Consider the following 16,076-nt stretch of genomic DNA (forward strand, 5'->3'; position numbering starts at 1 on the left):
GTGTGTGTGTGTGTGTGTGTGTGTGTGTGTGTGTGTGTGTGTGTGTGTGTGTGGCTCACTGCCGCCTGGCTGTGTATCGGGTGGTGATGCGTGCAGAATAATAGTGCAGTTTATGTCGCTTTTTAACTGTGAATGTTTGTGTGCACTGTGTTGCTGGGGGTATATGTGTGGTGCTGTTTGTCCTCAAGGTCTTTCCCCACAGTGACCCCAGAGGCGGCTCTCGTACAGAGAGACACACAGAGAGAGAGAAAGAGGGCGAGAGAGTGCCTTTGCTGTCCCCTCACACCCACACACTAATCATTTTATCTGGAAATTAAACACTTTTCCTCTCTTGACAAAGCTGCTTTCAGCTTCTTTCACCACTATTCTTCCACACTGATTTGTTTCTAAGATCAAAGGCACATTTTTTTTTTTTTAAAGATGTCTATTTAGTGATTTGTGAACACTGTCCTAAACACACTGTTTTTCTTTATTTTCTTTTATTTTTGACGTAGGTCAATATATTCATTCCCCGTTCACTTTACTTCCAGGACTGAAATTCAGACCCTTCCTCTGCCCACAGTCGCACACATGCACATATTTATTTACTACATCGCACCAGGAAATTGGTGTCCGTCTTCTTAAGCCAAACAGAAAAAACTCACCCTCTTTTTCTCTCTCTTTTCCAGGGGCCGAGGGCGAACAACATCGTGGTATTCCCCTTACTAAACACCCTCCCCCCCCATCCCAAATACTTCCTTACTATCAAACCTCTCCCCCTATTTCTGTTCCCATATTAAAAGAATACAAACACACACAATGAAAAAGTCCTTTCCCTTTCCCCAACAATAAAAGAAGAGAACCCCAGAAGAGAGAAAAAAAGACAAAAAAGGAAAAAAAAACAAAAAAAAAAACACACTTCTCCTGGACAGAGAGACTGGCTGGCCGCAGTGTGAGATTGTGTGTGAGCGTGCTTGTGCAGAGGTTGATGCGGTCACCCCTGGTAAGGTATACATTGGCCTCTTGGGGGAGGGAGGGGAGGATTACTATGGCAGTGTTTGTTTGTTTTGTTTTTTGTTTTTGGAAGAGGGAGGAAAGGTGGGGATGAGGTATCTGGGGGGGGATGATGGTATCTCAATCTCAGGCTGCAGATGTGTCTCCTTTGGTCTGGCTGTGACCTCCTGCTTTCACACCATCATCAACACAGCCCACCCACTCACCACCGCCTCCACAGCAGGGGGGGGAAGAGAGGAAAAAAAAACATACACAAGAATACACATTGTTCTCTTTTTTTTCTTTTTTTTTAATGTAACATAGATATGTGAAACTTACATTAGCTATCAAATATTTGTGTTACGTTTGTGGTTTGGAGTTTGTCATTACCTGCTCGCACCCTCTCCGACCCCTTGTGTGTCTCCCATTCTCTGCCCCCTCTTAACCCTCCTCCCCCCACCCTTGATTTTTTTTTTTTCTAACGTTTCCTCCCCTCCAACCTCTCTTCCTTTCATCACAACATGGATTATGTTGTGTGCTGTCAGCTTGATCTGTGGACAGTGATGGACCTTCAGTGTTCAGTGGAGTTGTATTTCTTTTTGTTTTGGGGTGTTTTTTTTTGTGGGGGGTTATTGGTTGTGCTGCCACATCCTTGCCGCTCGTCCATCCTTGTCACCTTCAACTCAGGCATGGCTACAGCTCTTTCTTTTTTTCTTTCCTTTTTTTTGTTGTTTTTTGTAAATTCTTTTGACAGGCATCTACTGTTTTTACTCTTTATTTTCGTGCAATCCCTCCCGCCCCTTTGTTCTTCCCCTCCTTCCCTTTGTGCACCTTGTCCCCTCCCCCCTCCTCTCTCTGTATATTAGACCACTTCTTGTCGTTTCAGGTTTCAGGACCAGTGGAGGCTGACAACCCCTCCCCAGGTGGCGCCGGCCCCTCCCACTGTCTCTGCAGCATCTCTCTCTCTCTCTGCTCCCGCTATGCACACTCACCCCATCCTGTCAGTGTGGGGGGGCGGGGGAGGGGGACAGGGCGACCACAGGCCCGCCGCGGGGGGCATTTACTACAACAGCAAACGCTGATGACGCTTTTAGTCCTTTTCACACTTCAAATGTCTCTCACACACTCACACTCACACACACACACACACACACACACACACCTGTTCAACATGCACCACAGTACAGATGGCACTTAACAGGCAGCCAACCCAACACATGATTTATATACAGAGAGCTGAAGCCAACATAGCTGAGTGGCAGGCAGGTTTGCTTGAGAGCGAGGAAGGCAGGACCAGAGACGAGGGTGTTTTTTGGGGCGCCCCCTTTCTCTGACTACGCGCAGTGCAGTCACGGCTTGTCTGAGGAAGGCCGACGAGCTAACAGCATCGATTATTAATTAAATGAAAGGAGTGGGCTGGAGTTGTTATTTTAGAATGGGGGAAGTCAGGGGTGGGGTTTGTGTGGAGACTTTTTTTTTTTTTTCCTTTTCTTTTTGAAAAGGGGAAGGGGGTTTGAACAAATGTTTTGCTTCTTTTTTATTTTTATTTTTAACCCATGAGTCTGTAATTAGAAAAAAAAAATAAAAAAATTGTGTAAAAAGTAAGTGTGCATGTGTGCGTTTATTTGAATTTTACACCAATTCAAGGTATTTAAATGTAATTAACAGTATTCAGCATGCATCATTTAGGTGGTACTTCCAGGAAGTAATGGGAGGTGTGGCTTTATTTTCAGAATGAATCATTTCATTCTAGTCAGTCATTAAAATACCAACAGCTCTTGAGGTTATGAGGCGTGACGTTACTTGGGTGTATAATATACTGTATATATAATGTCCAGCAGTTGTGCAGCTTTGTCCAGGCTGACTGGGCTTTCTGTTAGACCCAAGTTGACTGCATACTACTTCCCCCATGTCATCACAGGTCCCTCAGTAGGGGTTTACTACAAAAAGTTCCACTGTTTTTGTATGGTGTTATTTTTGTGCCACTATTCTGAGCGCACGTTAAAAAAAAAAATAAAAAAATTTGCAGTTGCAAGTATTGCATTTTGAGGAGAAATTTATTTTGAAAACGTTTAGAGCACTTGTGCAAATATGTGATGTCTTGATGAATCGAGCAGATATTTAAAGTTTACACAGCACCATTCTCGCATGAAAATATCTTACGTTTATTTTGTGACCCAGAAAGAGTAATATTTCAAACTCTGCCACTCTGTGCTCCTGCGCCACTGCCTCGTTTGAGTTTTGGACGAAATGGATTCTGGGATATTGCATTTCGTCATGTCGAGCTGATTGGAGACCAAAACAGCCAAACAGGTTTTTTTTGCATCCAAGTCTGTGACTGGTTTTGTGGCACAAATATAACTGTGTACAGAAAGGGTTGAGCGCGCACGGGCAGAAATGTTGAGAGCGCAAGCAACACATTGCGAGCGAGCGCAAATGCAAAAACTGAGCGAGAGGGGCTGCTAGTGTGTGTGTGGATAATAGCAAACACTGAAATACATGTTTTGCACGCAGCAATGACGTTTGTTCACTCAAATTTAGCTTTTCTTCGCTCAAAATAAATTTCTCCTCAAAATGCAACAGTCGCAACTGCAATTTTTTTTTTTTACGTGCGCTCAGAATAGTGGCACAAGAATAACGTCATATTTTTGTTCCAATTAACATTACAAGGGCCAGTTTATTTTGAGTGGGCAACATGACTGCCCTCTACTGCTGACATGAGGAAAAAAGGTCTTACAATGCATTCACTGTAGGATACAGGTCATGAGGAATGGTTTCTTTATTACAATGTTTACAGAGACTTTATAACAATTAGCTGCTGGTAACATCCTCTGACATGCTGTCCTCAGGTCTAGTTGCGTTTCTTGAAAGCTGAGGAGAAAAAAAAGGACTGCTGCATTTTATTTGAATAAAGAGAAATTTTTAATAATACTAGTTCACAGGTTAATTTGGTCTCGTGGTATTTCAAAGTCCTTACCTTTTCTTTTGGTTTTCTTCTTCATGATTTTCTTCTTTTTCTTGGGTCGTGGGTTAGCCCCATCCTGCACGTACACAGAAAATGCATCAAAACCACATTAAGACTGTAATCTAAATAAAACTGAGCCACAAAGCTACCATTCATACTGTACAAAGATGGGCCTGTTAGCAACACTTTGTAGCTACTCATGGTGCCCAGGACAAAATCTAAACATAGCACATCGATTTTCCAAGACTTCCTAAATACACACAGGGGTTTTTCCACATCTGCAGGCAGGAGAGAAGACTATCGGCAAGAGGCTGAGCGGCCATTACTCTGACTTATTAGTGCTTTTTATGACAGCAGACAGTTAATTAAGACAGGAAACAGAACAGAGCCACAGCATGCCAAACCTATGTAGGCACGAAGTGTAGCTGTTGCCAGCAGTACTGCACCAGACAACTGAGTCACCACAGCACTCAGCATTTTAAGGTAAACATTCCAAACCTCTTGAAAATATCCAACTGGAGCCTTTTGTCCGATTGTGTGCTGGTAGCAGCTCAGGTTTAATCCCAGTCAGTATAAATGATGAAGTCTCAGTTCGGTTTAGAGATTAACCAATAAACAAGGCAGAAGCTCAAAATCAAAATACAATAACGCAAACACACCTGCATCGCCTCACCACCGGTCAGAGCTGTGATGTCACCAAAGTGTGTTATACTGCTCAGCTGATTGGACATGGCCATCATGCCCCTCTTCTTGGTGTTCCTCTGATGCTTCGGCACATTGAGACGCACCATCATCGACTCCTCGTAGTTCTTCCTGTGTTGAGGTAAACACATATCATTTACACAAACCACCAAGCAAAGAAAAAAGAAAGATGATGCTGCAAGGTCTTGCTGAAAGACCCCTCAGCACCGTATCACCCCAGTAGAGCTCTTTACTCTGAGACTGCTGGTTTACTTGCACTTCCCAGGACACTTAAAAGTATAATGGGAGGCAGAGCATTCAGCTTTCAGGCCCCTTTTCTGTGAAACCAGCTCCCAGTCTAGATTTTATGTGATTATCCACCTCTATGTATTTAATTATTAGTTGTTATTAACCTCTAATGTATTTTGACTTGTCTTTCTCCCTTCACTCTGAGCCTGGTTCTTCTGGAGAGTTCTTCCTTTTTAAGGGATTTTTTCCTTCCCACTGTTGCCAAATGCTTGTTCACAAGGCCTTCTCTGACTACCGGGTTTTTTTCTGGATTATTGTAGGGTCTTTAAATCACAATATGAAGTACCCTGAAGTGACTGGTGGGATATTCTGCTGTATAAATAAAACTGAATTCAATTAGAAGTTTATCTCACAACACTTCCCATCTAAATCAAGTAGCAGACATTATGACCACCTAACAGCCATCTGTGTGTAAAGTAAATGAGCAGGAACCTGTGGAGCTCCTCGCGGCTCTCCCGCTCGCTCTGGAAGTCCCGTTTGTCTCTGATCTCCTCTGGGGCGTCGCTGTACTGCTGCCTCAGCTCCTGGATCACAGAACTCCGGAGTGCTGCTTGTCGATGACGCTCCAGCTTGGCCTTCTTCTTGTCTGCCTCTGTCATGTCACCATCTGGATGTAACGGGTTTATTTTTTGGTTAACAAACAAGCAGGAGAAAGAAAATTTTTTTTATAAGCTTGCTATAACAATCCCACCCCCCACCCAAAAAACCCCAACAACAACAAAAAAAAACCTAACAAAAAACCCCAAAGCAGTATTGAAGTACTTTATAAAGCAGACCGGTAACATTACCATAATGCACTGGGGCAATCTTTGGTGGTATATATTTCTTGCCACTAGAGTGGGCTGCTTTCTTTTCTGAAGCTGCCTCGTTCTCTGTTTCGTCTTCAGACTCAGATTCACTGAGCTGCAAAAAAACAAACAAGCATTTATCTTTCCTACTAAAACAGGAAGCTGATGTTTGGATGCATGTGTTTACAGTTTGATAATGTGACAGTAAAAGAAGGAACCGGAGCCGTCGTGTTACTCTGGTCTTACTTTGCTGACGAGATTCTCTGGATTGGGACGCAGCTGCAGTGGGTCATTTTCAGCTGAAATCAACAAAAGCATCAGACACGGTTACGCCTACCATAAGTGGATAAATGCAAATCTTGCTGTGCATTGAATCTGATACGCATCCTTTCAGTCAAAGCTTTCTTAGACTGCACAGTTCTGAAAATCTGATCACTTCGGTCTTACCTAAACTGCCGGTAACAGCCGTGCGCACGAGTTTATCAATCTGATACTTCAGTTTGTGGTCTAGAGGTCGCATCTTCTCCAGGATCTTCAAATAAACAACAACAACAAATCAAGATTAAAATAACACATGTTGACTGCAGAGAAATCGAACAGCGTCACTTTTACAGCCTCTTACCGTTCTGATTGTGACCACTCGGTCTAAGGCATCACTGTCTTTTATTTTGCCTCCTTCCGTCTTGATGCTGATCAGGTGAGTGAGGTCCTGGAGATAGAAGAGCAGCAGGTGGTACCGAAGGTCCAAAAAAGACAAACCCTGCAGGAGGAGAAGGCGGACAGATGGTCAGAAAGGCCTACAGACTGCACTTCTTTCCCTGATCTAGAGAAATGAGAAATCCTGCAGGAAGTGTGTCAATACTTTTATTTAACACAGCCTCATTAAAGAGGATGCATCAGTCTTGCCTGCTCCTTTCAAACCAAACTGCACTTTGGTCAGATTACCGTAAAGACTGGACCTGAGGAGAACTAGCATTTCAAATAGTCGTTACGCACCTTCGACGTTTCCAATGCCCCATCTTTGACTTTAGTCAGCAGCTCACGGACAAGACCCGTCACCGAGGCCACCTAAAAACAAAACTTAGATTTATCTCTTTATTACGGCCACAAACACACATTATTTCTGAGTTAAACTAAACATTACGGGATTATTCTTTTTGTTTTTAAGTTCTTACCTGTTCAGTGAGATTATTCAGCAGCTCTACAGCTTTGGGCAAATCGCTTTCAATCAAATCCTAGAAAGCAGTTAAATTACATGTAAGAGATACAGTATCCGAATTTGTAAACAGTGTCCGTACTGAAATACCAACTGTTCGACATAAAGGTTTGTTAGCTAGTGGCTAGCCTGACGGGCTAGCCACTAGCTAACAAACCGCTGTGGTCCTCTTTAAAGCACCGAGAAGCGTTTTCGTATATTTGTACATACTAAAGTATAATGTTCTGTATGTAAACACGATATAACGGCTTAATATATAACAAGGAGGTAACTCAATTTCACTCACGTTGTCAACAGGAGCAGCCATTTTAACGCCACTGTACCCTACGGAAGCCGCAGCGGGACAGCAGTGATAGCTCTAAAACGGTTACAGATGTTACTACTGAGTGAGGCAAAAGAATGGGACACCAGTAGCTTAAATCACTTCTATATTACATCTATCCATCGTGTAGTGTTTTACATACTGAACGGGCCTGGGTGTTCAACAGGGCCCGTCAGCAGTGGCAAATTGATGTAATCATTTTTAAAGCACACCTGATTGTATTTGTTTTGAGGAGATCGGGTAAAGGTGCAAAGTTTGGTGCCTGTACATAAACAGCTGCTGAAATTTGAACTTGTTAGATTTGCTGTGCCCTGTGAGTCTGCAGAGCATCCTTGGGGGAAGCATAACCAAGCAATAGTTCAGGGTTCTCTGATTCAGCCCAATCACAAGTTTGATCACAATCAGAAAATTGAATCTAATCTTAAAAGTGGAGAAAGTGTCTGTCTCCTCAACCCCACACGAGAGCTGATTCCAAAATGGCATCACAAGGAAGCCCGCTAAGTTCAAATAAAATGCTCTGACTGAAAATAGGATATGATTAGGTAATCGTGATATGATGGAGATTGGTTTTTACGAGCATATGTGAGGATTTTCACAGAACTGAATAAAGATAGGGGACCAGTATGATCTATCGCTCTAGTCCCAGTTAATACTCTCCCTGTGGCATTTCAGATCCGCTGAAGGCTTTTCAGAGAGCCATTAGAACAACATAATATGGAATAAAAGCAATCCAGCAGTCATCCAGGATTTCATGGTTTTAACTGGATGCTAGTGATTTGGGTTTCTCTCCGGCCGTGGAGATAAATATAACTGGGTGTCATCTGTATGCAGTGTTGGAGTGCCTAAGGGTTGTATGTATACCATGAAAAGCACCGGGCCCAGCACAGGACCCTGAGAACCACCATGAGTAACTTTAAGGTGTAAAGAAGGCTCATCGTCTTTATAAACAATTCAGAATCTATTCAAACAAGTGCCACACATTTTCTTTAATCCCAGTGACGTTCCACTCTCTGTGCTCTCATTGTGTTGTGACCAGTGGTTTGACATTGTGCTGAGGTCCAGTGTGCTGTGTCCGTGTTATGGTGACCTAGAATTCCTGATGGAAACCCATCAGATATGATCTGCAACTGCATCAAGGCTTCATCATCATCATCATCATCATCATCATCATCATCATCATCATCATCATCATCATCATCATCATCATCATCATCGCCTTTATTTATAAAGCACTTTAAAACAAAAACAGGCTTATAAGAAGGAGTTAAACAACACCAGCCTCAAAGCCTTAAATGTTGATGGTTTTGATGAAGTTACTTCAGAGAAGCTTGTCTATTGCTGTGAAGAAGGCTTCAGGAAATTATTCCTGCTGTTCTCCATAAAACTCTGCAATAACTCTTGTTTCTGTGACGGATGAACTCACCTGTCGGGCACAAGAATTCACACACAAACTTCTGCATTACAGCTTCATTCAGCTGTTTCTTAGATTTAGAGTGTTTACATTATTTCTTAATCCAATTTGCACTACTCTCTTGCACAATCACAGTCATACTATGTACTATGTATGTGTATATATGTGTGAAATCTTTGCACTAGTATTTATTTTATTCTTTATCCAGCTGCTGTAACACAATAATTTAACCTTATGGGATCACTTACGTATCTGTGCAGAGGAGATGGTGTAAATGTAAAAGAAATGGGAACACTTCTTTGTTTCTTTTTGTTAATTTAAGTGTGTGTGTGTGTTTGTGTGTGTGACAGAGGGGGAGAGAGAGAGAGAGAGGCAGGGAGAGAGAGAGAGAGAGAGAGGGGAAGTGATTGTGATAATTGAGGGCCACCTGTCTATCTCCTGTCTTTCAGAGCACTGTCAGCCACACAGCCTGAGGAGGACCTAAAGAGTATCCTGAGAGTTTGTGGAGCAATCGGTCATGGTAAGTGAAACTGTAACTTTGTGAATTTGTGGAGAAATTTGAGCAAATCGGTGAGAAATGCAACCTTACCGAAGCGTCAGGGAAGACGAAGCGCGCAAGAGATTCGACGTTTCTTTGAAATCATGAGGAAGAAGAGCTCGACAGTGGCATGAAATAATTTACTCTTTCAATATAGTTTGTAGTCTATGATGCAAAGACTGTACGTTTAAAAGAGAAGAGGGAGGGTAAAGAGAAGATGGCAATAGCAGCTTACAAACTAAGGCTCACAGCAGTGCTGTCAGAGTGTTTCCACGATTTATTTGTAGTTTAATTTATTATGATGCTGTTTGATTTTGTGTTAGGGTGTATCTGAGTGTAGTAACCTTTAAAATAGAAGAACGTGTGTACTGTGGCAGAAACATCCCCATTTACCATCAGCGGTGGAAGAAACACTGAAATCTTCTTTCTGAAGATGCCACACCTAAATAACTTCTTTATCCGTCTTACATCACTCAAAAAAAAAGCAAGCAGGCAGTGTAAGGTTGAACGAACGAGCATGTTCAACGTGTAGCATCAGGACAGAATGTGTGACCGCGTAATTAAGCAAGTCAGTGTTTTGTGTTGCTGAAAGTTTGTTTTATATATTGTAGTTAATTGACAGCAACATTCAAGCAGTATATGTATTTTTTAATGCTTAAAGTATTAAACGAGTGTTGGAAGTAAACCGAATCTTCCTCTGTCTTCTTCTACAGATGTCTGATTCCAGGGTGTCCTCGGTCATCCAGGAGTGGGTGAGCTCCTTCCCAGGTCAGGTGCACAGCCAGACCCTCAATTCTGTTGCTTCCAACTCGGCTGCTTCCACCAATCAGATGACGCAGATGGACATGATCTCGTACGGCCAGTCTCAGGGGATGATAAGGGGGGGTGGCGATGACAGAGGGGCCGAGCAGATGATGGGACTATCGTACCTGCCGTACCCGCCGTCCTGCCTTGGCAGCGCCGCCAGCCCGGTGAGCACAAACCACCACCAGAGCCACGCCAGTACTCAGCAGGTGAGAGAAGCATTTAACAGCAGGTCACGAAGTGTTTCATACAAACCACACTCACCCACCCCACTCTCCCACGGCTTTAACGCATGTGTGCTGCTCACTCCAGGACTTCTCCCCCTTCCTCCTGCCCACTCTGCGGGCCCCGGTGACCAAGAGGAGCATCAGCAAGGATAGCGCAGAGTACCGCCTGAGGCGTGAGAGAAACAACATCGCGGTGAGGAAGAGCAGGGACAAGGCCCGCAGAAGGATCGTGATGACCCAGCAGAGGGCCGGCCAGCTGCAGGAGGAAAACCAGAAGCTGCAGATGAGGATAGCACAGCTGACACAGGAGCTGGACACTCTGAAACACATCCTGTCACAGCGGCACCTGCAGGCAGCCGAAGAGGGAGCAGCTGGGCAGTCCAGCATCTGAGCACAGCCCGAAGCCTCGTTTGTACCTGATGTTAACGTCTGATTACAGGCTTCACAGTGTGCCTCAGTAAGGCCTGCGAGAGTCACAGTGACGCACCTGTTCGAGCATTTTCACCAACAAACATTTGTGATCATGACAAAGTCACTTAGAGGAGGTAATGCTGGGTATAAAAGTGGTTAACTGTAGTTTTATATTGTAAAGGAAACCATAGCTTACTGGCAGTGTTGTAGCTACTATTTAGTACACTGATGTCCACATTTTTAATTGTTCTCTTACCCCCAAACTTTACATTTCTGCACCTCACATGTTGAGCGTAAAAGATTCAAAATGGCAAAATGAACACTTCCAATCTGCTGAGAGCTTTGATACACTCTGACACATTCAGGGTCACACAAAAGGAGCACTGCACTAAATGTAGCTTCTCATGACAAGCACCCAAGATTATCTGCTGAAGTAGACTAACGCCTTCAGACAACTCGTTTTGTGATATATAAATAAAATGAACTGAAGTGAATTATAATGACTGCTGCAGGAGGTGGGCTTTATGATCTGTATGTAACTAATGCTAACCTGCTAACCTGATGCTACTGTTAAAGTGCATCCTGTTGTACTTTTGGTAGCTAAGCTAAGCGTTAGTTAGCTAAACCTTACCAAACCTTTGCTTTAAAATGAGAGTTTATGGGGTTGTAAAGGCTAATAATGATAATAATAACAACAATAATATTATAGTCAAAGGAGCTTGGAAAGAAAAGCGTCTGGACTTCTTTAAGTTGCTTGAAGACGTTTCACCTCTCATCCGAGAAGCTTCTTCAGAAACGTCTTCAAGCAACTTAAAGAAGTCCAGACGCTTTTCTTTCCAAGCTCCTTTGACTACGATGACCTGGATGACTGAGAACCTTCACAGAAATAATATTATACCATCCTCCATTTTTATTGAATATAGAACATGTAGATACACTGGCTACTGATACACCTCCTGTGATTGGACAATCAAAGTCAGTGAGTGTAGTTTAGTGTAGGAAAACAGCATGTTTTGTTGGAAATTAGATCAGTAGAAAAATGAAATCAATTGGAATAATAAAAGTTTGGCTAATAAATAGCCTCAGTAGCTATGATGCTGCACAGCAGCGTTTTTAGGTACTGTTACTCTTTGGTCTGAATGTAGAGGCTATTTATTTTCTAATGCAGGAACTTGAGGCACAGCAAAAAAAGGAAAAAAAAGAGACAGAGTCAATAGCGAATTTTAGTCATGTGATGGAGGACTTGAGTTTAAACTAAAATGCAGGCGTAGATATAATAAAAGGTAAAACAGTGTGCTGAAGGACACAACCTGGTCATTTGTTTATCTCCAGATTGGAAATGGTGGTTCCTGTTCACATATGGGTATAACTCGTGGACCCCTTTAAACAACGGGGGGGGGGAAAGTCCCGCTATGTGCGTTGGACCTGCAGGATATGATTTGATTTAATAAACATTGCCTAATCATCTACCTGACTTTTACCGTCTTCGTCAGAGCTGATTGTAAGTGTTGTTGCCCAACGGAGTTGCACAACCTGTGGTTTGAAGAGGATTCGATGAAACAGAGAAAAGAGCCTCTCTCTTCTAAAATACAGCATCAATCACCAGTAAATACATGTGTGACTACTTGAAATGTTTTCAAATGTGTAGCGAGTAATACACTGTTAAAGTGAAAAGTTGCAGTGCTGCCAAATGTTTTTTTTTTAATAAATAAATGATTGCTTGTGCCTATATGAAGTCATTGTCCTCTATGTGTCATGTTAACCTAATACACACACACACACACACACACACACACGGGTTGTAGGTTGAGGGGTTCCTCAGATACTCTGTGCAATAGTTGCAGAGCCACTCCTCACCCTCTTCTGCCTTATCTAACACCGAGTTGTGTAAATGATGCGTCTCATTGGTCCTCCGGGGCATCCTTCACCCGGGGACACGGCGTACGCCTGTCACATTATTTACCATAAGTTGTCTACCCACAGAAACGGACGTCATTGCCATGGACCGTTGTGCACCAGCGGTTTCCCTTTGTGGGATGGGCAAAGATTTCAACACAGCGGAGGACGGAGATGAGGAGCGCAGAGATAGTATCAGTGTTTTGGGCTGCCAGGGCCTTCCTGTGGCTGTGATGGTAGTGAAGGGACACAGAGATAGGAGCCAGAGAGGAGGAGGAGGAGGGGGTGGGGTGACGAGCCAGACCCTTAAGAAAATGTATTAATTTTTTTCATGGTCCTGTATAACATTTCAATAGTAAAAACAAACCATTTGCTTTTTCCCCCTGAAGAAATTCAGATGTATTTTTATGTTTTACACATATTCAAAACTTGCAAAACACGACTGATAAGTGGGACCGAATGAAGTGGTATGGGAAAAGATTTTTACACAATAGGACATGTGTCAATAACCTCCTCGTAGAGGCTGACCTCAGTTCAGCACTTGAAGGCTTTATTAGACACATAAGGGCAGCAGAAAAATTATATCGGCATCATTTTAAGATCGTATCTCGTGGACACAGATTATACAAGTAACCCAACTTTGGTACCCTGATTTTGCTTGTTTCCCACTAAAACGATTTCAAAAGAGCAGTTGTGTAAATATATGCCCCCTGGGAGGGGGGGGGGGATGTGTAGAACTATCTTCATGTATTTGGATTTTAATCAGAAAGGACAGTGAAAGTGTGATGGGGGCTTCATGAAGCCTGCTGCGTCCTCAGAGGCATATGAAGATTTCTTGTGTGACCATGTCTGTTGAAATGTCCCACAGCGTTGTGTGGGGCAATCTGTGGTCCCAGGACTGCAACATCTCCACAGAGTGAAGAAAGACCGTATTTCACCTAATCCCTATCGCGTTACTCAACAGCTGCAGACCATACGAACCGCACAGCCCCACTGAAGTAGCTCCAATCTCAAAGCTGCTGCTGATCAAAGGTGTGTGTGTGCTTTCTGGATGGCTTGGCTGGACTTTTGTCTCCAGAGATCAACAACACGCACGCACACACAAAGCAGTATGATCTGTAGTCCAAATACGGCCAGGATGAGTGTTTCACCACTTGTTGCAGTACTTCCGCTCGCTGCGAAGCGCTGCAGTCAGAGATGCTGTTTCTTAGCTTTAGAAAGACTCTAAGGGCTGAGATCTATTGTTTTACTGGTCTCACTAAGACAATCAATAAGAGAAGGTGCTTTTATGACGCGAAGGCTAATTTTTCTACTTTATACCATTTGTTTTTATTTGATATCATTCACAGCTTCCAACAGAGGCCCTCTAACTGTTGAAAAGCTCACATGCAACACTTCAAGGGAAAGTGGAAGCTGTCGCCATTTTTGGTTAAAACAAACACAACCTAATGAGGACTTGCAGCTCAAATGCATGGCATGAATAAGTGACTTGGAATAAAGCGGAACCCCTGCTGTTTAAAGCATCGCCACAGACTTCTTTACATTTACAGTAGCATCAAGTGACATTTACTGAAGTCACACTTCTTGCACTAATGGCGGGCTGCTGCTGCTGCTGCATCACCAGAGGAACAAACCGTGATGGTGCCATCATGTGTAGCCTTTCAGTCATTACCGGCTGACACAGCACAAAGTGCTGTTATCTCTGTGTGCCAAAGGATATTTTGTCCTCTATTGCAGATTAAAACTATCAGGAGTCATGATGAAACATGTGGATGCACTAATGAAATCTGTTGTGATAAGATAATAGGATAAGATAATATGGTGGATCACTGATTTCTTCTGGACTATCAACCATTAGAGTGAGTGCACATTTAAATTATATCATAAATAAGTTATGATGGACTGTCTCTCGTTTTTTTTTTCACCTGAAAGCAGCTCTGTAGCCGTGCCGCTGTCTCACACCTGCCTCTTCTCTATGATTTATGGCTCCACCATGCGGCAGGCAGCTCCATGCAGGCATTCTGCAGGAGACAGAGAGAGAGCACTCATAAACAGATATCTCACTCCGCTGCTGATTTTGTATGCTACTTTTACTGAGCAACAAGTTTCCTCCCGGTAAGACTTTTATCCGAGTGATTCATTAATTAACCCTGTAATAAATTAAAATTCCTAACAGAAGTGTATAAAACAACTACTGATTCTAATAATTTCATGCTTTTGCTTAAAAAAAGAAAATAAAATAATTCATTTGTTAATAAAACCAATCCTTCTCCAATGTGGCTAAATCTGTTGCTGAGTCATCGCCTCATTCCTTGTACACGATCTTTGATTGAATGGAGCGGGCGGAGGGAGGGGGGTTGTCGCTCTGGCGATGTTTGCCGATTCTTCTCGAAGTGAGACTCGCCGCTGGCGGAGCTACTGCCCTTTAAACAGACACGGCTCTCCGCAGTTTTCCACCCGGTCTTTGTCCTTCGCTCCACTTCCTGCCGACGCCTGCCCCTTTAAGGTGATGCCGGGCACAGTTGTGCGTTATTGTTGAATTATTCTGTGTCATGTCGGCAGGGATAAACTTGGACTAAACAACACCGTTACACAGCAACCGACGGTGGGAGTGAAAGAGCAAGCGGAGCATCAACCCCTCCTCCGGCGGCATCATCATATGCTCACGCGGCGGAGGGACGTTGGCTGTGTTTAGGGACTAACGGAGAGTCCGGTGTCCTTGCCTGTGTCAAAGGCAAACGATTGTGTTCATCCGAGCCTTGCGGTACTTCTCCGGGACAGACATGTCTGTTTGTGTGGCAGACAGAGCGGAGGAGACGGTGTGAACGCGGTGAAACTCATCCGCTGTCCTCCTCTCTTAAGCCCGCGATGTTTGGGATGTTTCAGAGAGACGACGGGTGGCAGGTTTTTGGCTCACAGTTAGCGTCGCTTTAAAGGGTGAGTAACAGTGTGCGCTTTGTTTTGAGGCCGCACAGGGGTGTGTAACACTGGCTGTGTGTGCTGGTCCAGAGTGCCGGGGCAGGTGTCTGCTCAGTCCGCCCGGCCCAGCTGCTTTAACGCCCCTACATCACGCTGCTGTTCTCTCCCTCGTTGCTTCGTTGCTCTTCTGTCCGGCGTACAGCCCAGCCAGCCCCCTCCCTCTTTGTTCACCCCCTCCCCCCGTGTCCTTTCCCCTCCTCGCGCGAAAGCTCTTATATAACCCTGTGGGATTCCTTTTTTTCTTAGCAACACTTCCTGGCCCTGTGCGAGGAAAACACGATGACGTTGACCCACGGAGGGGCACCATGTGCACCTGCAGAGGAGACTGCTGCTGAGGGGGAGCACTCAGGGCTGCTAGTGGGGTCCCTGAGAACACCCACCGCTTTTCCATTTAGCTCAGGGTAAACAACAACATGTCAGGCTGTGACTGGCATCACAAAGCCTGTGAAATGTGTTATAGCCAGTAGCTGACAGTTTCTACACACTAATTAGAGGCTTATGTTGACATTTCTTATGCTATGGATTATAATAGTAATGAATATATATATTATACTTCC

The 16,076-nt window shown here is 43.8% G+C and overlaps 4 protein-coding genes across 7 annotated transcripts in view; 3 read left to right on the top strand and 1 right to left on the bottom strand.

Annotated features, from left to right (window-relative positions):
* The window catches only part of pabpn1 (poly(A) binding protein, nuclear 1), a 15,107-nt gene extending 12,617 nt beyond the window's left edge, over positions 1-2,490 (top strand). For 2 of the 3 annotated variants that reach the window (XM_005744852.1, XM_005744854.2), the window contains exon 7: positions 1,859-2,490. In XM_005744852.1, coding sequence (XP_005744909.1) covers positions 1,859-2,054 — 196 coding nt within the window. In that variant the 3' untranslated portion in view covers positions 2,055-2,490. Of the gene's footprint in view, positions 1-668; positions 1,241-1,858 lie in introns of those variants that run through there. The other variant, XM_005744853.1, reaches the window with a different exon arrangement.
* Positions 2,491-3,727: 1,237 nt separating this feature from the next.
* ngdn (neuroguidin, EIF4E binding protein) lies at positions 3,728-7,348 on the bottom strand. Its single transcript, XM_005744855.2, has 11 exons — positions 7,218-7,348; positions 6,891-6,950; positions 6,712-6,783; positions 6,338-6,475; positions 6,163-6,247; positions 5,962-6,014; positions 5,716-5,830; positions 5,360-5,534; positions 4,597-4,750; positions 3,950-4,013; positions 3,728-3,843 (listed from the first exon to the last, which is right to left on the bottom strand). The coding sequence occupies exons 1-11, from the start codon at positions 7,236-7,238 to the stop codon at positions 3,824-3,826; spliced, it is 957 nt and encodes a 318-aa protein (XP_005744912.1). The 5' UTR covers positions 7,239-7,348; the 3' UTR covers positions 3,728-3,823.
* A 1,750-nt stretch (positions 7,349-9,098) lies between these two features.
* Positions 9,099-11,199, top strand: cebp1 (CCAAT/enhancer binding protein (C/EBP) 1). The gene is made up of 3 exons (XM_005744856.1): positions 9,099-9,184; positions 9,916-10,215; positions 10,319-11,199. Exons 1-3 carry the CDS (start codon positions 9,182-9,184, stop codon positions 10,622-10,624), a joined length of 609 nt encoding a protein of 202 aa, XP_005744913.1. The 5' UTR covers positions 9,099-9,181; the 3' UTR covers positions 10,625-11,199.
* A 3,674-nt stretch (positions 11,200-14,873) lies between these two features.
* Positions 14,874-16,076, top strand: part of slc22a17 (solute carrier family 22 member 17) — an 18,921-nt gene continuing 17,718 nt past the window's right edge. Inside the window, exon 1 of one of the 2 annotated variants that reach the window (XM_005744857.2) lies at positions 14,874-15,046. In XM_005744857.2, coding sequence (XP_005744914.1) covers positions 14,912-15,046 — 135 coding nt within the window. In that variant the 5' untranslated portion in view covers positions 14,874-14,911. Of the gene's footprint in view, positions 15,478-16,076 lie in introns of both variants that reach the window. The other variant, XM_013913784.1, reaches the window with a different exon arrangement.

The sequence above is a fragment of the Pundamilia nyererei genome, unplaced genomic scaffold, assembly GCF_000239375.1.
Source record: "Pundamilia nyererei isolate P.nyererei 1_Seehausen unplaced genomic scaffold, PunNye1.0 scaffold00150, whole genome shotgun sequence".
NCBI lineage: Eukaryota > Metazoa > Chordata > Actinopteri > Cichliformes > Cichlidae > Pundamilia > Pundamilia nyererei.

Coding starts and splice junctions, on each gene's coding strand:
- ngdn (XM_005744855.2), bottom strand. CDS start 7,238: ATGGCTGCTCCTGTTGACAAC. Junction 6,784..6,890: donor TGAATAATCTCACTGAACAG/GTAAGAACTTAA, acceptor TTTTGTTTTTAG/GTGGCCTCGGTGACGGGTCT. Junction 6,476..6,711: donor GGGCATTGGAAACGTCGAAG/GTGCGTAACGAC, acceptor CTCCTCCTGCAG/GGTTTGTCTTTTTTGGACCT.
- cebp1 (XM_005744856.1), top strand. Junction 10,216..10,318: donor GCCACGCCAGTACTCAGCAG/GTGAGAGAAGCA, acceptor TGCTCACTCCAG/GACTTCTCCCCCTTCCTCCT.